The sequence below is a fragment of the Aphelocoma coerulescens genome, chromosome 1 (genome assembly GCF_041296385.1).
Source record: "Aphelocoma coerulescens isolate FSJ_1873_10779 chromosome 1, UR_Acoe_1.0, whole genome shotgun sequence".
In the NCBI taxonomy this organism is placed as follows: Eukaryota; Metazoa; Chordata; class Aves; order Passeriformes; family Corvidae; genus Aphelocoma; species Aphelocoma coerulescens.
The window spans coordinates 69,781,276-69,802,720 of NC_091013.1; the positions used below are offsets into that span (position 1 = coordinate 69,781,276).

Here is a 21,445-nt window from a genome sequence, read left to right on the forward strand (position 1 = left end):
GCAGTATATAGTAAGTCAAATCTTGGGATAGCACATGTGAATGCATCATTACACCTTCAAGCACATTAAAAAAAATCCAAGTACCAGAAACAGCAGCAGTTAAGGAGAACCATCTGGCAGGCACAACGAGGTTTGATATGAATAGTGTATAGGACCACAGTATTGATAAAAATTAACATAATAATTGAATTTAACTAGCAGTTTGCTTATACTATTATGCAGGAAATGAGGGAAGGAAAAGATCTGTAATATTTCAACTCATAGAAGAACTATCAAATCAAAATGGAAATGTTTTTAAATTCCCACTGCATGTACAGTACTGAAGCTATTACTACATGACGATGATCAGAGGTAGGCAGAAAACAGACTACATGCTGTCTGCGGGGTTGTTTTTTGGTTTTGGTTCAGGTTTTTTTTTTGGGGGGGGGGGGGTGTTGTATGGTATTTATGGTTTGGGTTTTGTTTTGTGGATTTTTTACATCAGAGAGTTTGCTTAGACTTGTCTTAGGTGAAACTTCCTTTTTGGAGAAGGAGGAATGAAATTGCACTAAATAACAGCTGTTGCACGCAACACTGGTTTCACATGCAATGTTCTTCTCCTTACATACTTTATGCTAGAGAGCATCTGATCTGCCTGAATTCTCAGATAAACTTTCCCAAGCTCTTCAAAACTTTTCTTTCCCCACATTGTCAGGCTGACCTCAAGCAAATGTGTATCTAGATATAAAAATCCATACTGAAGTAATGTATTTTTCCCCTCAATATTACATTCTAAGGATTTAGTCTGTATAATTCAGAGGACTGAATCCAGAACTTTTAACAATTTCTAAGGATACTCAGTTTATATAGTCATCTTGGCAGCTGAACACAAATTAAACCTGAAGATTTGAAATACGAAAATATTTATCAGCAGAAAGGGGTTGCCAAAATCATTCTTTTTAAAAGGTTGTTGTTGACAGAGGTAAAATAATATTGATGAGAAGACTGTCTTCTGAGTTGAACAATTTTTCAAACAGAACTTAACAAACTTACCAGCAACTAGCATGCATTGGATTGCTGCACAGCACACATTAAACTTGCAAAATTCTGTGGACTGCCACACAAAATTTATCTCCATTCTTTCCTATTTTCAACATGCCCAGATATAACAGATACATCAGCCCATTCCTACATCTCTTCTAGACCATGTCCTTCCTAGAACAGATCAGTTTGTCTGCAGTGGAGCCAAGATACAGGTAGAAAATGAAACTATGTATGTCAACCAACACTAAATCAGAACACTATAAAAACTACTGAAAATATAACTAATTTTAGGAAAAAAGAAATCCAGCAGTTTTTCATTACTAAAAAGCAGGAAAAAAAAGGTGATAGACCAAAGCATGATGATGCAGTACTTCCAACGGTTATGATACTGTTTAGAAGTACCTTAGAAGTCAGGAATTTGCATCATTAAGATAAAAGTGAAATTTGCCTTGGATTTTTGTTTTTTGTTGCTGTTGCTGTTCTTTTATTCTATTTTATTTTTAAACCACTACACAGATTAGTTTCTCTAGGCTCCTCACTCCCATGATAATTTTCTCTGTCAGATATGCATTAATATAAGTTTCATCTTGGATCGTGTATTACAAAGTTATCTGGATTAGGTTTTACAAAAGGCACCTTTAGATAAGGTAGGCATGTTGCCTTGGAGATCTAAGTATGATTATTAATAACAGACCATTTAACTTCAAGAGTCTGTATAAAAGAAAATGATGCAAGTATTTTTTTTTTTTGTCTAATTCTCTTTGGGAAAGAATCCTTTATAAGATAAAAATCCTATATTTGTATTTTCAGCTTCTCCAAAACAATACAAGGAGATTCTATGAATAATTCCATCACAGACTGTTAATATAATAATTATTGAAAATTAGTCAGCATAAACAGATAAAGTGGTATTAAGGAAAATCATACACCAGCAATTAACATTTCTATGAGCTACAGCTATGGCAGCTCTCTAAAGTGCTTCCTTAGCTTCCAGTTTAAGTATGTTTTTTCTTTCTGTAAGCTTGTTGCAGAGAAAGGGGAAGTGACTTCTTTCTTATGCCTTTTCAATTTTTTTCTTGTAACATGTGATGAAGCTTATAACACTACTAATCATGTTTCATCCATAAACATGAATCAGCTGAATAGGGGTTGTGTGAGAGAACTAGAGAGGCAAGCCACATCTGCTAAGAGGCAAAACATTTTGGGACACAGACTCCAGTAACAAATTAGTCACCCTTAATAGTCCCTGGATATTCTGGAGTATGCAGAGGTAGGGCAGTTTAGGAGTTTGCAAATGATTTCTACTACATGATACAGTGGCTGTAGTTTCATCATAAACCCTTGTCCAGGCATTCTGATTTGGCAAGTCACATTCTGGCTGTCACAGCTTGGGAAAATTCAAGTACCACTGATTTTATCTGAGCACAACTAGGTCACACCAGTGATGTGAAATTTTAGGAGCAATATCCAGCATTCTTCCCTTCGAAACACAGAGGGAAAGGGTTACCAGCACTAAACAATGCAAATTCTGAATTTTACATTGGAGTCAGCAGTGGACTGGGACCTTGGCTGTCCATGAGGGGCATAAAGGCAAATGCAGCAACCTCAGGAAAGATTACTTCCATACCTACTGTCAAGTTTAAATACCTGTGCCAGCTATGACAAGAAAATGACTGAAAGACAGGATGAGAGGACAGGTTAGGAAGGTAGGATACTACATGGCATTCAACTTATTTGCTGCCATGATCTTTAAGACGAATTCAATTAAACTAAAGACATTAATAAGAATTATTGGAAACTCACAGATTTTTCATATTAAGCTAATAAATAAAATCAATACATCAAATTCTAATTCCTGTCAAGATGTGTTGTTTCATATCTGTGGAAACTTCCTGTTTCTTATCAAACTATTAATCTTAAAGAAGTACATGCAGCAGCACTAGTAGATAGTAACCCAAAACCTCATCATCTGAATATAAAAAAATAGTAAAGGAAAAGAAAATAATTACTAAAATTATTAATGAGATATTAACAGGTCAAAGCAAAACTCACTAAACATTTACATGAAAAAATGAAGAGTAGGAGTTGCTGCCCTCTTCAATGTTTCCGTTTTACTGACTTACAAGAGGTGTGCAATATACTCTGTAACATGGCTATCTGCATTCAATAGTGAAAATAATGTCAGTAATAAAACTGTCTGAAAAGTTGCTTACATTTACTTTGCTACAAATTCTAGTTGGGTGTACATATCACCTTCAAGGTGGACATAGACACTGTATTTATTTAGTATGATAAACAGTAGATGTATTCTTAAGTTTTACTGCATGATGTATGCATCTAGCAAATTCAGTGATGAATTTCTAGAATGAGACTCTGAGGGAAGCCTATGCTGGAGCAGGCTTCTAGCAGGACCTGTGGCCCCATGGAGAGAGAAGCCCGTGTGGGAGCAGGTTTGCTGGCAGGACTTGCAACCCCATGGGGACCCACACTGCAGCAGTGTGATCCTGAAGGATTGCACCCCATGGAAGGGACCCACGCTAGAGCAGCTCATGGAGGACTGTCTCCTGTGGGAGGGACCCCGTGTTGGAGCAGGGGAAGGGTGTGAGGAGTTCTTCCCCTAAGGAGGAAGGAGTGGCAGAGACAATGTGCGATGAGCTGACCAGAACTCTTATTTCCTGTTCCCTTCTGGGGAAAATAGAAAGAGAAATCAGGAGTGAAGTTAAGCCCAGGTAGAGGGGAGGAGTAAGGGGAAGATGTTTTTTCAGATTTGGGTTTATTTCTCATTATCCTACTCTGATTCGATTGGCAATAAATTCAACTTATTTCCCCAAGTCGAGTCTGCTTTATCTGTGACAGTAACTGATGAGTGATCTCTCCCTGCCCATATCTCAACCCACAAGCCTTTTGATATATTTTCTGACCCTGCCCAGCTGAGCAGGGGAGTGATGGAGTGGCTTTGGGTGGCAACTTGATACATCCAGAGTCAGTGCACTCTATGTTTCTTTTTATGATATTAAATGCCTTATTGTCCTAAACTGCTAATTTTTTTATTCAAACCAGAGTAAAGAAAATCAGGATGAAAAGTAGCAGTCTTGGAAACGAAGTTAAAAGACCACTCTCCTGAACAGCAGGTGCATAATTTCATCTGAGAAAATGTACTTAAAGTATGAACACAGTTTCCATTCTTTTAATTCCAATGTACAAGAGCAGAAGAATTTATACAGCGCTCCAGAAGCAGAATTGTAGGTTATTTCAATACTTGGCCTCATGGAAGATGTAGCTAAGGCACACAGGGATATACATATAAATGGAATAAAGACCATTTACAAAGAATACCACTAAACCATGAATTTGCTATATTCATATTCCCCTGTGTTATAATTTAAAATTTTATTTACAATAAATCCATTCATTTAGAAAATTAAAATTCAATATGGATCAAGATGATTAAAAAGAAAGGTGTTCCTCATAGTCCTGTTAATAAAATCCTTATAATTTTAAAAAAAATCCAAACAACAAATCAAATAATTGAGAACCCTGAACTTATTAAACAATTTTTGATATTTGCAGGAGAGAAAGAGGATTCAGAAAAGTAGTAGAACTGGGGCAGCTCTTTGTTGCTGTTGTAGATATATTTTTACAGGTAAGACAGGTATAACTGAGTCTCAGATACAGTTTGACATAAAGAGAAAGAATACTCTAATAAATAAGGGGGAATGAGGAAAGGACTCATTAAGTGCATCACTTCCCTTATTCCACTCCTCAAATGAACCTTATGTTTAGCACTCTTTCCCCATTACCTCCTTTCTTTGATCCCAAAAATATTTTATTCTTCTATTTGTCTACTTCCTTTTTCACTTTCAGTATTATTGTTCTTTATATCTATAGCCCATTAAATAAAATATAAGAAAATAATGCACATTCACCAAAAACCTTTTAATTCAACATGTAAGTTACATCTCATCAAGCAGCCATTTGCTTAATTTTTTTTTCAATATGTCCTTGAGTTAGGATCACATCCTCTTGTATTATGCATTTGTACAATCATATAGCACAATTAATTACAGATCTCTTTTTAGAATATAATCTAATTATAGAAGAAATGCATTGACCTATTCAAGAATAATTTTTTTTCTACTTACAGTTCAACTAACTCCAGAAATGTTCTGTACATTTTCAATTAAACATTATGAATGTTCTTACTCGCTGGGTAGACCACACACTTGGGAAGAATTAGTCTTAATCTCAACTTCTAAAACTTACATTACATTAGCTCTTCATTTTTAAACAGATCTAGTTATTGCTTTGTCATCTATTACAGATTCAGCTCATTAATGAATTTAACATATATTTTATTCCTATGTGGGGACACATACACACATAACCTTCCTTAAATTAGAATAAAGCATTTCTGTCTTCTGCTTTGCCAGAAAATAAAAACATACAGGGATTTTTTTTTCCAAGCTTATTTCAAACCAAGTATTCCTTTTTCTATTTCCCTTACTTTACAATGCTTCAATGCCAAGTACATCCTGAAAAAGAGACTTAAAATATATATATATATCTTCCACGTGAGCCAGTACACAACCAGCTTTTCTGTCTTTCAAATTTGTTGGCAATTTTAGTATTATTTAATTATTTTTTCAGTTAACTAATGTTTACCTGAACTATCTAATGCAATAAGAAATATCCGGAATAATTAATAGAAGAATATTCTAGACAGGAAAATAAGCCATGTGCTCTGCATAATCACCTATTTTATCACTTTACTCATATAGAAAAGTCAGCTTACCTTGTTCCAAACACTGCTTTCTAGCAGGCTTTGGCTACAAATAATCCTTTGGGGAAACACCACACCAGTTCTTCAGCATTACCTTTTCAGATTTGTTACCCCCAAATGATTAGGCCACACATTTTTCTGGAGAAGTTTAGCTATCCTGTGTTACCTCTAGGACAGGAGGCTGCCCTGACAAGCAAGTAGCAAGAGATCTTTGCAAAAATAACTATAGCTGAGCTAGCTTTGAGCAAGGAATCACCATCCCTGGAGGCATTTAAAAGATGTGCAGATGTGGCATTTAGGGGTATGGTTTAGTGGTGGACTTGGCAGTCCCAGGTTAATGGTTGGACTTCATGATCTTTGAGATCTTTTCCATCTTAAAGGATTCTATGATTCTAAGTCAGCATGGGTACTGACAGACTCCTAGGTAGTTCTTTTCAGGCTTCCAGTGGAAGCATTAATCTAACATCTGTGAAGGCTCTTCAACTTAGAGATGTCTTCCATAGTATCAGAGGAGAGACTACATGGGTCCCAGCTTAAAATTCTCTTGGGGTGTCCCCAGTCACTGTTGCAACTGTAATATGGCCACAAAACACCTGATCATAGCTCTGTGACTTTCTGACCATGTATAATTAATTTTTGAATGTTATGAAATATGAATTCAAATGACACACACTTTGAGAATGTAAACAACATTGCACTCTCAAGTAAAAGCATATTGATTTCTTTCAGAAGTTGGAAGAACTGTCATAAAACTACCCTTAAAGACTGTAGAGTGATTTGAATTCATTATTTAGTCATATCAGTTTTATGCCAGTTCAGATGGGATTCTCATCAGATCAATACAATTTACATATTGTACAGTAAACTATTTTTAGAAAAATAGTAACTTTTTCAAAGAAGCAGGGGCAAAGTGTAAAAAAAATTAGAGAACATTCCCACAAAAAAAAAAAGGGAAAAATATTGTAAGATTAATTTTGTTTTTATCTTGGTTAAAAGAGGCTTACCAAACTGTTGTTTCCACCTGACTGTCATGCAGCTGTCGATTGTCTAACTGGGCAAAGAGAGGAAAAAGAACCTGGATCCCTCCAATGGAATGAATTGCGCTGTGAATGGAGTGGGTTACAATAGCTTTCACGTCCTAAATATATAAAAATAAAGGAAAAACCACAATTAATCTCAATTTTAAAGGACAGTTAAAAATATAATTTTGGAGCTTTTTAACCCCAAATTGAATGCAGACTTTTTTAAACTTTGTTTCATTACTTTGTTTCATTCTATTACAATATTTCAATTATAATCACTGTATTTAAAGGCCAACATTAAACAGAAAATTTTCAGTATCATGGAAAACTGTGCCTCATGGTATGCTCTATGTTTCTCATGGAATACTTTTTTTCTTGCTTTAAAAAGTGAGCAAAGAAAGAACAGTTTAAGTGAAAGTTATATTACGAGCTGACAGAACGCAAAATAACAACCTCTGTACACTATCACACAAATCCTGTGATGTTCAGCTAACAGTAATCACAGAACATCAACTTAGCAGCACAAACCTGAAGCATGAGAGCATGGGGGGAGTGTACAAAAATGGAAGGATTCTCCTTTGGTGAGGATTCAAGGCATAGCTGAGCATCGGTGGCCTTTGCATTATAGGTAAAAGCGATGCTACTTGCGAGTTTCCCATCATACAGGACTTGTTTATGGTGCTCAGCCAGATGAATGTCACTCTCTGATTTAAATTTGAATGTGCTCTGAAAAAAAAAAAAGTTTTACAAAGTAATTAATTTAGACAAATTCCCTGACACAAAATGTGCAAAAAAATACATTGGACTTGAGAAGGAATAAACAAACTACTAAACTTTGCTTGCATTTACAAGTAGCCTAATGCTACTGAACAATGAGATAGATTTTCTTATTTACTCTACACCACATCATTACATCAATACAATATTTGGTATTTTATGTATTATCTCTCCTTTTTGCATCACTGTTTACAAGTTTCAGAAGTAACTATCTTAAAAAAGTCACACTAAGTATCCATAAATATGTTAAAATAAAAATTAAGCATGAAACACATTAAAAATACAGAACAAATTAAATGCCTTATATTTTAGTTTATATAAACTCACTCAAATTAGAATATAAAATGCTATACCATGTTGACTAAAGAAACAGGTTTTTTTGAACAGTACTAAAAACCATGCTTCATTAACAGTCAGGAGTATATATAAACAAGCTACTTATAAAAAAAGAAATCCAAAATAAATCATAAATGCCATATTTCACACTAATTATTCTCAAATTCAGAGCTTTTTTAAGGAAGACTGAAGAATGTAATTGTTATTTTTAAACATATCGTGATTCATATCTGATCTAAAACTAAGTTTTCTGGCAAATCAATAAGGCATGAGAAAATAGATTTCTGTCTTTCTGCAAAGCATTGTCAGATTTACTTGGCATATAACTATTGCATACAACAATCATTTAACAGTGGCAAAAAGACATCTAGTAGTAACACAGTACAGTGCTGTTACTGATACAAGGAAAACAAATTTGTTAGAAATGACCACAATTTAATGAAGATATCTATCCATCTATCTATAAAATGTTATTTCTAAAATATTTACTCTGTTTAAAATAATTTATTTCTGAGGTTATATATTAATCATTTCCCTTGCTCTCACTGCATAGAGCGATCATAATTCTCTTTATCCCTTTGGTCCTACCAAATCTCCCCTTCCCCCCCCCCCAGTATGAAATCCTGTATCATGAAACCACTGAAAGTATCATAACTGGGGTTTTTGCTATCCATGTTAGAATTAAAACAGGAGCTTATCAGCTCTTTCCAAACAAATCAGAGGTTCATTTATGTAACCCCATAAAACCCATGCAGCCTTTTCAGAGCTCTCAGGGCTACTAGAAACCCTGAAAAAATTCTCTTGATTACAGCCAAACAACGGGAAAGTGCATCTGCTCAAGTGACTGACACATGGCAATATAAGGTCTGCTGACTAGCACCCCTTTGCATGTGGGCCATAAGCTGAACAGACTGGCCACCTGACTGGAGCTGCTGCAGAACCCTTGGAGCACATCTGTTGGTCAGCACTGTCCCAATTTTGGTGATGCCCGGCAGAAGGGAGGCTGCAATGCTGAAAAGGTACAAGACAAAGCTACCATAACAGAAAGCACAACCAGGAAGGGCAAATGCATGTGAATGGCAAGTCTGTGGTTCCACCTCCATTTGACAATGTAGGATAATATCTTTAGCTGCATTAGGAGGGGTGTTGCAAACAGGTGGAGGAAGGTGTTGCTTCCCCTCTACTTAGCATTGGTGAAGACACACCTGGAGTTCTGGGCTACCACTGGGAGCCATGGACTTACTGGAGAGAGTGCAACGAATGGCCACTAAAACATGAAGGGACTGAAGCATCTCTCGCATGAGGAAAGGCTGAGAGAGTTGGGACTCTTTGGCCTTCAGAAAAGAAGCAGCAGAGGGGATCTCATATATAAATAACAGAAGGGAGGTTAAAAAGAAGATATAGTCAGACTCTTCTCAGTGGTGCCCAGTGGCAGGACACAAGTCAATGAGCAAAACTGGAACACAGGAGTGTCCCTCTGAACATCAGAAAACACTTTTTCACTGTGAAGGTGCCCAGCAAGGTGACAGAGTCTCTCTCTTGGGACATATTAAAACACTGTCAGGACATACTCCTGGGCAACTGGCTCTAGGTGACCCTTTGAGCAGGGAGGTTGAACCAGAGGACTTCCAGCTTCCAGTTGCTTCCTGTGTCTTCAACCACTCTGTGATTCTGTGATTTGCATTTGGGTAAGGAGTCTGTTTTGTAGGGAAACTCCCAGTGATCCCCACTTAATGACTGCTCATATTGCAAAGCTGTTCAGAAGCAAAGAGACTTCATTTAGGCTGAAACTCAAATGTCCTGCAATTGGTGGTATTCATTCGGCCCAAAGGATCAGACTACAGCCAATCCAAAGTAAAACCACCAATATAATACACTGTGAGTATTCACTCCTCAACTAAATGTTTTAATCTAGAATTGTGTTCCTATTGTGCTACACTACTTTCTGAAATAGAAATTCCCAAAGAAGGAATATTATGCTTAGAACTTGAGAGCTGACTTTCTGTTGATATGGCTGCCTACATCTCACTTATTGGGAAATGACTGCTACAGATTAGAGATTTGTCCTGAGGAAGGTGACATGTATTTCACCCCAGAGGACATTTTAACTATACATAGAAACCTCTGTGCACTTTCTGCAGAGGAAAAATAATTTAGTGATTTCATTGATTTCCAAAGATATCTGCATGATGTATGTACTGTATTTTAATATTTTACCACATGAAAACACTTATTACCCTGAAACTCTTTCACACCTCTCAGCTTTTTCAGATTCTAAAACTCATAAATTTTTTCCACTATACAGTTTTTCATAACTTTGCTGTTTAAATATGTCAAAGTGTTTCAACACAAAATCTTATCATTTCATTACCATGAAATTTTGCAATGTTCTAAACTGCTTAAGTTAAATCAGTTTTATACACAAATTTTGGCAATAATCTACCTCCTAGTTGTCAGTGTTTAATATTCCGCAAGAAATTATCAGAGATCACTATTTGAAAGTCAGACACAAATAAGTTATGAATCAACATAATACTGTCTCACACTTTTTGGGCAAAAAACAAGAATTAAAGGAACATTCTGCCATTAAAGCCTAACAAAAGCGATCATGAATTGGAAATTCTGGTCTTCTACTCAAAAGATTATTATAACAGAATGGAAAGAGAGGCTACAAACTCTGATATATGATACTCCTTTATTACTAACATTGATCCACAGAAAGAGAAAAGAAATTTAGTATATGCACACTGTTCTGGGGACTTGGGAAAAGACATCCACAGCAGGGTAGGAGAGGCTGCTGTGCATATAAGCTCAAGTTACTGGTCACTAAGGAATGCAAGTCTGAGGTCTGGCACAAGCAGTGTGAGGGCATCAAGAGAGAAAAACAGAGCCTTGGATTCAACATATTCTATATAAGGTAATATATATATATGTATATACACAGGATCCATACAAAATATGTTTGTTGCTCCCACAGGAATAGGAAGGAACAGAGAGAGATGAGAATTACTCCAGCACTGTGTTCTCCAGTAAAAGAATCTGTACTTGATCAGGAACACTGTTTAAATACCAGCAGCTCTCCCCCTTCCTTTAGCAGTAAGACTGTGGCTTTTTGATTTACTATTCACTACATTTTTCCCCTGTAGGTTCAGCATCATACATAAAATATTATCTTGTACTATATAATCGGTTTAAGCAAATTTAAATTTTCAATGCTATTTTCTGTGTGAGTGTGCAGGCATGAGTGTATTCTTACTCCAACCATAGTATGTGACAAAAAGATTGATATTGCAGCACTGATCAAGAGCAAACTCAGATGCAGCAACATATGGAATAATCTGATAACTTGCTTTGAAATGCCTGTGGGACGGTTAAGAGGAGTGGCACAGATTTGACAGGGCTATTAGAACAGGGCTTTGAGAAACATCCTTTTATAAACAGCACCAAACAATGCTATCAGATGCATCTCTTCCTCTCACATTACCTCCCTTGCCCCTCCATTCTGTTTATCAGCCCCTAGGGATCCCAGCAGACAGCTTTTTCCTCTCTGCTGCCTGGGAACAAGGATGGGCAGCAGAGAAAGCACAGTGAGACCAAGGATGCTGCTCTCATTTCCTTTTTCTTTCTTCAATCTCTAATAACTGAAAGGGTCCATGGAGTAGGTAAAAGTCCTGTTCAGCAATGGCAAGGCTCAAACTGAGCATGCTTTATTACAAATAAAACCTGGGAATGCAAATACTGAATCATAACATTTCTACTAAATAGAGTTTTAAATTTCAAGATACATTATTAATTAATTAGGGAAGACATAATGGGGAAAAGACAAATCACATGGTTCTATTGCCAGTATATTTGCCTCTCTTCCCCTCTTAAAAATTTGATTATGAGTAATTTCTTTGCAATAGCTACTGAGTGTCAGTTTTTCAATATTGCTACTCACACAATGTAACTTTTTTTTTAAAAAAGCCTATTGCTACAAGTGAAAATTTAGTATTTCAAACTAAAACATCTATTTGCCTAACAAATAAATTTTTATATTAGGGCAGGCTGGTTATAACCAAATGCACTCATAAGAACATGCTGAGCAAGATCTGCTTCTATGTTACTGCACTCTGTATAAGCATGTCATGTGCAATAAATAATATAAACAATACACATAAATATATAATTACTTGATGTGCATCATAAGTAAGACTTATTTTAATGACTTCTCTAGTCAATCCTAAAACCTGTTGCTTCTACCTGTACCACAGAACAGGCATGGGACAAAGTGCAACAGATTCATTTTTATTTGTAGATCAAGGGCTCCCTTTTCCTGAACTTTGGTGCTTTGGTGTAATTGGCAACATTTTATATATGTATATTCACAGATATGTGCAAACTGTCCTGTATGCTGGTAGATTTCTCTGTATTCCAAAGGCTTTAATAGCAGTCATTGTATCCCAGAGACATTATGAATGACTATGAGGGCAGCTGAATAAGAGGCAAAATCATAGTCTCGTCTCATGAGCAAAGTAGGTAGAGGAATAGTCGCTTCCCCTAAAGAATCAGATCCTCAGATATAATGGACCAAAGTATGAACTGTAAATCACAGGAACTGCCATATGCTGTCATAGGAAAGAAAAAAGATCTGTATGAAGACATTTTCCAAAAATTCTCAACTATTTTGAATAATCCTTCCTTGGGAGGAAAAGTTTGGCACAACTGGAGTTCACAATTCATCTAGGGTCTTTTTAGGAAAAGTTGAACAGTTGATTTTCCCTGCTGGCTAACAGTACCAACAATTAGAATGAGCAGGACATGTAGTGAACTACTTAAGAAAAGTTTCTGAAAGGCCAGTTTGTATCATCAAGTTGGGTAAGAGCAAGAACACGACCTCTAATATTCAGCAATACAAGCTGTGTGTCAGTTGAGGCTCCCTTAGACTATTTAACACCATACTGAAGTATTCTGAACTGGTGGACCTTTGCACCAGCACAGAATCGGAAAGAATTTACAGAAGTAACCTTAAATGAGATATGAAACAGGCAGGCTTTGAGTGAAAGCTACAGCTGGTGCCCTGAAATCTCTAAATTGCAAGACATAACTTCTTTTTTGGTTGTGAGTAGACCTTGCATTGGAACGGGGTCAAAAAAAGTCTTCTGTTTTGCCTTAATTTTCTGGGGAATAAGAAAGTCAAAGAAATTAATGTTGTTATTTCTAAGGTACTGCTCTGGGAGCCTGTTCTTTTTAACTGGTATTAAATAGTAAAATATACTTCCATATTTTTAGACAAGGAAAAAAACTCCTTCAGAGAGCAAGGGGGCAGTAACTGTGCTGTGTACAAATCTAAAAACATGATACACAAAAGAAGAATTTCCCCAAAATATTAAATATATCTGACATTTTAAAAAATCACTAAGAAGGTACAGGTGTGCAGAAATGTAGTTTAAGGGAAGCCTATGAACCAAGCAGGGCAATTTGACAACTGTAATAGCGTTAGTGCAGTAACTACTGGAAATGTCATTTAGCATGAAAGCTCATATCCTTATCGACCCCTTCAACACTCAAAAAATATTACATAATTTTCACTTCTTGAAACACACAAAAGCCTTATTCCTATTTGATATGACTTCAGCATGCTTCTGCATACTGAAATCCAATAATTTATTAAATTCATAAAGGTTTACTGCATTTATTAAGAAGTATAAGGCTACATTAATTTATTTCGTATGACCAAAAAATATTTGCAGAAATATTTGTCCAAACAAAATACAGTATTAAGTTTGGAATAAAATACTCCTTGTTTGCACAGGTTATGGACTTTTCTTAACTAAATAGTTAACTTTTCTAACTAAATAGTTAGAAATATATATATAACTAAATAGTTAGAAAATAACTTTTCTTAACTTTTCTAACTAAATAGTTTTAGTTTCAAGGCAGATTTTAACCATCAACCACATTCAATAGACTTCCTCTTCTCCAGGTAATCCTGACATATACATACTTATTTAAACTACATAGATACACACCATGAAAGATATTTTCAAATGTCCCTGCCATTCAAGTGCTAGCTCTAATCAAATGATTAAGAGTATGCATTTTCAACACACAAACTTAATACTATTAGAATCTAAATGTTGATTTTTACTTGTGGCTTTTAATTTTTTTTTATTTTCAGAGTAAAAGATATATATTGAAAAACTGAAAGTCTTCAGATGAAACCACAAATTTCAAAAATTAGAAAAAAGAAAGCTTGGGAATAACTCATGGTATAAATTGAAATTCAATATTGTTTATCTAGGCTTATATTCATTTTCAAGTATTATCCACTAAGGAGTTTCTGCAGATTTCTGCAATGTATCTGTGTTTTTTTTCTTGATGAAATAATACCATACACAGCCATTGTAAGCCCTAATACCTGACTAGAGATCCAAGCTTATGCATGCACCATTAATTTGTCCAATCTGTCCCCTCAATATTAGTGACAAAGTATGAGTAAAAAGCTCAACTTTTACTTCAGCTGAACTGCCTGAAACCATGCATTTGTACGGAATTGGTTTATTATGCCTTGTTGAATGTCAATCTGCCTTAACTCAGGTTTTTAAATACAAACAGTAGAGAAGAAAGTTATTTCTCTGGTATTCAGTGCACCAAATACAAAATTTTTCTAATCTGATTATGACCTGAAGTGATAAATTTCACATACAAATATGTTTCAGCTGTGCTTTGAACAAAACTTTCGTCTTTCAAAAAGATGGTAAAAAACTAGGGTTAGTTAGGATAATTGACAAAATAGGTCTTATGTTGCTGAAAACAAATCACATGAAAAAATCTATGTGATCCTAAGAAGAATATCCACATGCATATATATCTTCCAACTATATCTATCAATCATTTTCTTTTTCCAGTTTTATGCTTCTTAAGATCCGGTATTACCTTATATCCAGGTCCTAACTGATGTATTGCAAAAATCTGTGCTGGGTTGAGTGCTTCAGTGAATACGTATACTGCTCCAAGCTGGCCACAGAACACTCTATTTGCATCAGCAGTCTCCGAAGATCCGAGAAAACATTTATCATAGCTCTGTATCAGAAAGAGGCAGTTAATAATGAAATAATATTAATGCACAGCTACTGAAGCCACAAATAAAGGGAGGCTGTAATTAAAAAGATAAACCAACCATTATCAATCTTTTATTACTTCCCTGTGGTGAACAACTTCATTTTGAATATAGTAGCATTAATTGTTTTAGAGGTCCATAAGAATGGCTGCTAGGATTTGTTTTCTAGTAATTGGTCAACATACAACAGAGAAAATTAGAATAGTACATTCAGTATAAAATAATCCCCCCTATTGCCTTCTAGGAATATGAAACACTTGAAGTTCCTTGTAATTGTACTCAGAACTCCTACTGCTAATACACAAGAATGCCTGCTGAAATGCACTCTTCTTTCACTCTTCTGCAATAGAGGTAAACACCTCCAGCAGAAAAAAAAAATAAAAAAAAGAAAGAAATACAGATTTTCTAATTTGAAGCTGGTGCATGGTTTCTCTCTCTGACCACAGCCTATAATGGTTTGGTTTGACCTTAAATCCTCTTCTTCCTTCTATACTCACAAGAGTTTTTTCCATTCCTTCTTCCAAAAACTATCCCTCCCTTCTGCTATTCTCCATCTGCCCACGACCTATTATTTCAGATTAGAAATTATTTCTGTGGCTATTTTGCAAGGATTTGTTTAAGTTTTTCAGGTGCTTCCAAAAAACCTGTCTAGAACAAAGACCTGAGAAACCAGAAAACATGATACAGCACAAAAGGACAACAGGAGGAAGTTGAAGGATCTTTGAAGGTTATTCATTCAGGTTCCTTGAGTCAAATGTACTTTATTGAATGGAAACAAGGTTCTGATCTCACTTTCTGATCTGAATCAGCAAACCAGCAGAACCTGCATTAGGAAACCTGCTTTTTCATCTGGCTTGACTACTGAGTTTTACCTTAAGGAAAACTTCTGTCAGTCTAGAGAATGAAATCAAAGATGGTGAGCTGGTACAACTGGTCTAGGTGGATAGGCTATCAACAAGGAAAAGGTGTAAGGAGAGACAAAGATCTGGAGGTCAGCTTTAACAACAGGTGAGAAGAAATAGCCAGGATTTTATCCTTGATTTATCCTCCTTTGATTTACATATCTTATTTTTTTTTCCTTAGAATTTCTATTTTTTAAGCAGTGTTTTTGACAAAATTAAAAAACTTTTCGCAAAAACCCTAGACTAAAATTGATTAATAAAGTTGTATGCACTAAGTACAGTGCAAAAGATGGGTTAATCAGACCCCTTTGACTCCTGGTAAACCTAATGGCAAAATTTATAAAAATTTTCAGTTACTTTATTCAAGTCCTACTTAGCCTTGGAGGCTTTCCTTACACTCTTGCCATTACTGTCAGAAAGTGTTACGTCAATTAATGTTGAGCAATTGCCATTTTCAATGGTTATTTGAGGAATTTGTCTGAGCTACTGATACCACTTTTTTCCTAGTTGATACTTAAATATTCTGAGACTACATTCCTGCATATTATAAGGGTATTCTCCTGGATTCCTCTAGTAATCATTAATTTTATAACAGCTATTGTAGCTCTCAACAGATTCTGAGTTCTAATTATAGTTAAGTTCTAAGTTTGTTAGCCTGTAGTAATTTCCTGTTCTGTCTTTTATCATTCTTCCCAGTTTACACTTTCTCATTTCTGGCACTTCATTCTTGATTTGGTGCTTCCATTATTTTTAATTGGAGGGGAGGGCTAACTCCTGATTTCCTGGTTATTTTATCCACTTCTGTTCCAGATGCCAAGTAATCTGTAAACCTGATTTATTAATTAATGAATTTATTTAGAAATCAACACCCAATACTCATAGCTCATCTGGTCTTCCTCCACCTATCTCACATTTCCACAGTTTTAAACCTGTCAGACACCAAGTTTGCTTGCCTATTTTTGTACATCCCTGGTAGTATGTCATTAATAACTCCAAGATGAAGTGCTTGACAGACTACTTTACTTGGCCCAAAACCTCGTATCTTATTTAAATAAAAAAATTAAACTCTTGGAACTTATGGACCTTGTTATTTAAGGACTAAACTTTATCCTTAATAACCTTGATAGTTATAAGCCCTTTTTCAAATGCAGTACAATTGCTACTGATGTTATCAAACTGTTGGCTTTTCATCACTTAAATAAACTTTTTTAGATCCTTCTACAGCTTCCTTATTCTACAATGGGAATGCAAAGTTCTGTGAAAGATGTCAAGACATCATCAATTCATCTTCATCCAACTATCTGAATAAAATCTTCCACCACACTTCCATATCCCCATACTCTACACCTTGAAGAGAAGTTTTATGTTTCTTCTGTCACTTCCCATAACTGGAGAAAATTCCTACTCATACAATAGTCAAATATTGCTGCAATTGTCAAATTCTTCAATTTAACTTCTATCTCAAAGTTCATTTGATATAAACAATTAAGAACAGGTGTTCTTAATGTTCTCACCTGTTCTATAAGGCAAATGAAGCTGATCCTGACTACTGAGTAGCTTGTGGCTGCACACATTTGATTATGTTACACCTTGCCACGCATTTCACTTCACATTTTTGCCATAATCCCCAGCTATATTTACCTCTTGGAAGATAAGATCAGTAAGTCCTTTATTACTAGCTACAGTATGTTGCAGCTAGAATGTAACAATAAATATTGGCATTGCTATTGTTTTAATATTTCATTACATAGCAATAATGAATTTGGAGACAAAAATGTCTCTATAAAAACAGTGTATCAGCAGCATTCAAATTAGAAATAGCTATCCAAAGAAGTTTATCATGCCTTTCCCCTTTTTCCTCCAAATTTGTATCTTCCCTCTAAAATTTGGGTGAAAAATACTGCAAATATTTAATACATGGAGGCTCAATAAAATGAAAACATATCTCTTAAGACAACATATATTTGTGAAGAACACAGATCTGAAGCTGTAATGCCTACATCTTGTAATATCCTATATCTGCCTGGCCATGTTACAGAAATAGTTAAGAACCCAGTAACTTCATGGCCTTGTATAAATAAGAATGAATTATAAGAAATATGAGAAAAAATAATTAAAAATTAAAAAAAAAGCTTTTTTTTTTCCTCACTCCTACTGTTTTTGCCACCTCTATCTTTACTTCCATGTCTCCCAGGCTACATACAAAAACTGTAGACGGAGGTATTTTTCAGTTCTTGCTTGGGTACAAGAGGTGAATTTCAGATATTGTAAAAGCCCTCATAAAAATATTAGAGAATGGTAATGCAAAATCAGTTTGGGAAAAAATAAAATAAATTCCCAATTTCTACCAAGACAAAACCTATGCTTAAAAAATTATATTCAATTCAGTCCCTTAATGTTAAACTCAATAATGTAAATGTAAAGAATGTTTTACTAGTCTAGAAATGTTTAATCATAATGCATATTGTTTAGTAGTAGATTTGACACAGTGAACAAATGAAAAATCTTGTCACCAGTACACTTAGTGTTTTTAACTCTAAATCTTGATTATTTCACAGTGTTCTCCCATAAGAAAAGACTGAAAAGTCAGATGCACTTAGTCAACAATGCAGAGCTCCTGACCTTTTCTGTTTTCACAGTTTTCACAACTTGTACTCTTAAATCTCTCAGTGTAAACTGCATAAATACTTAGGCTCAACATGGGATGTAAAGAAAGAAGAATGACTGGCTGACCTATGTAATGTTTTCTTTTCCACCAAACCTATTATGGTCAGGTATTTTCTTGGCGTTTTGCGGGAGACTAAAGTTATCTCCAGGTGTAAGGGTATGAAGGTAGACGTTAACAAATAAGCTGGATAATTGCTCAAGATTTTTCAAGAGAATGCTTCTAACAACTCAAACTTTATATGAAACAAGAAAGTTCTAATAGAGTCAAAACAAGAACTTCTCTTCCTAGATAAAGCAAAATAGTAAGAAGCCTATGTACACAGTCCCCCTTATTTTGCCTTTTATGTATTTTATACATTTGAATTCATACAGCTTTCCTGATTTTCTTGAACTTTCTATTCTACTTCCCACTATTGATAAAACAGATTTTTCTTATTAAAAAAAAAGAGAGCTAATGATAACCAGTGTCTTTCATAGCTTAGCCTATTCTTCAGTGGAAAAAATAAAGGTACTTATTTAACACTTAGATTAAAATATCTAAAGGTTGGTAAACCAATTTCACCCTAAGAAAAGACTGTACTTTTGTTGTGTGAGAAAGTAGAAAAGAATACAGTGAAGAAAATAAAAAGAGAAGGAGCAGCTCCTCCTGCTAAGCATTTTTCACTCAGGATTTCACTCAGGATCCCCACACCATATAACCAGTAACCCAGCCCAGATCCTCTGAGAGCTCAGCTGGCTTTTCAGTCATCACATTCCACCTATCACGAAAATATTTATAATACCAAGGAGAAACCATGCTCTGCAAAAACTGAAAGGCTAGCCTTTTCTTGCAAGCAGAAATGCTACCAAAAAACACAAAAAATGGAAATAAGAACCTTTGGAAGGCAGAGCTCTCCTGCTTTAATTAACATGTAATATTTAAACTCTCCCTTTGAAATCCAATTTTGCCTCTAGAATTTAGCAAAAGACGGTTCATTTCCTTAAGTACAAAAAGGCTTCCTTATCCCTTATAGCAGTCAGAAAGAAATGAGAATCATATAAATAAAAAATAACAAAAGCATAGCAAGTTGATGAATCAAGAACCTCTGAAATTCTATCACAGATTTAGCTGAAGGCAAAGCACAAGAAAATAATTTTGTCTGCCTTTCATAGCCAGAACTTTGAGACAGAAAGAGCAATATTTTCTGCATCATTAGGTCTAGGCTCTCACACTTTCTGAAGTCGAAGGTACAGAAAGAGAGCACGTGTACATAAAAAACCAAAAAGTCAATGATAGTACATTTTATTAAGTAGAAGAATAAGTAAGAATAAAAGAGAAGATTTAAAAAAGAAAATCTGCAAAGATCTTGAGAAAAAAAAATAGCACCTTTTTTTTCTTTTTGAATTAACCTTAAAATGAAAAGTGATGAGAAAGGAAAAAGAATAAAATCTTACATCATTCGTGTTAACGTGCCAGGCCATGTCACCATAGGATACCAGCTGACCATTCACATAACAGCGTATTTCACTGTTTCTCCACCGATTGTAGATGTGTACAATGCTTATCATGTACCACTGGAAAGACATGAGAAATCAGTACACAGGGGCAGGCTTTGTGCTATAAAAGATAGAGTTAATGAATGGCATAAAAAATAAGAGACCAGTCTCATAAACTTACACAAACAGATGAACCCTTGCAAACACATAAAATTGAAATTCAAGTCAATGGGACATCAAGTCCCGTCAATAGAACTGTGCCTAAATGTAATATTGTACCTACCTGCATTCCTTTATGGGATCAGAGGTGAAAATGCATACATACAATTTAATTTCAACACTATTCTGTAAAAAAAACACAGCTGAGTTTTGATAGGAAACCCAGAGCTATGTGCTCTTACCTTAACAAATTCATAGCACACACCTCTGTCTTTGCAGCACAGCTGTCTATCAGAAATTACTAAATAAATAGAAAAAAAATCACAACAGCAAATTTTACAGCCCAGTTTAAGATGTCATCCTGATTGTTTGCTTTGATATTTTTCCTGTATTCTTTACCATTCAACTGATTTTTGGACGACTTTCATATCATTAAAAATGCATTAAATAATCAAACAGAGAAGGCACCACAATTAAATGCTTCCATGTACAACTGTGGTGATCTTTCCCGTAATTTGTTTAACAGGAATCATTATGTCCATGACAAAGAAGTTCAAGAAGACCTGTGGAGTCTTCTTGCTTGGGGACATTAGAAAGATAACTGGAAAAAATCCAGAGCAACCTGATCTAGGTGTCCCTTTTGCAAACAGCAGAAGAGACAAGATGGTCTCAACAAATCCCCTTCCAATCTTATTGACTCTGTGAAAATGTCAGCTTGTCTTAAAAACATCCTTTTGTCTTCTAATAATTTGGAATAATAATTGACATTTTCATCATCATCCCTTTCTTGGTATCTTTTTCAATTACTATATTTTGATTTCCGTGTTCAGATAAGTCCCTCTTTTTCAAAGTAGGGACCTTCTGCAACCCTTGGAGCCTGTTGACTCTCTTTCTGAGCTAGAATAAGTAGATACAGAGCCTACTCATATAAAATTCTGTCTCTCTGTATCAGAGCAAATAAAAGCAAATGTTCTCACATGTTGATTTTGATATTAGACAAAGCACAGAATTACAAAAAAAAAAAAATAGCATGCAGCAAAATACATTTTGACAATAAGCACTCCAGCAGTCATCAAATTGAGCTGTATTCTGTTACATGTCTATAATATCTCTAGATATGAGAACACATATTTTTACACGTCTGTTTCCAGGTATTAAAAAATATTTTTTCATTTTTTGCTCCTTAAAACCTACAGCTAAG

The 21,445-nt window shown here is 35.2% G+C and overlaps 1 protein-coding gene across 7 annotated transcripts in view; it reads right to left on the minus strand.

Moving 5' to 3' along the window:
* NBEA (neurobeachin) overlaps nt 1–21,445 on the minus strand; it is a 467,531-nt gene that overhangs the window by 344,396 nt on the left and 101,690 nt on the right. For all 7 annotated transcript variants that reach the window (XM_069012126.1, XM_069012137.1, XM_069012124.1 and 4 more), the window contains exons 7-10: nt 20,044–20,163; nt 14,857–15,003; nt 7,354–7,551; nt 6,808–6,941 (exon numbers count right to left, since the gene is read on the minus strand). In XM_069012126.1, the coding sequence (XP_068868227.1) occupies nt 6,808–6,941; nt 7,354–7,551; nt 14,857–15,003; nt 20,044–20,163 (599 nt within the window). The remainder of the gene's footprint in view (nt 1–6,807; nt 6,942–7,353; nt 7,552–14,856; nt 15,004–20,043; nt 20,164–21,445) is intronic.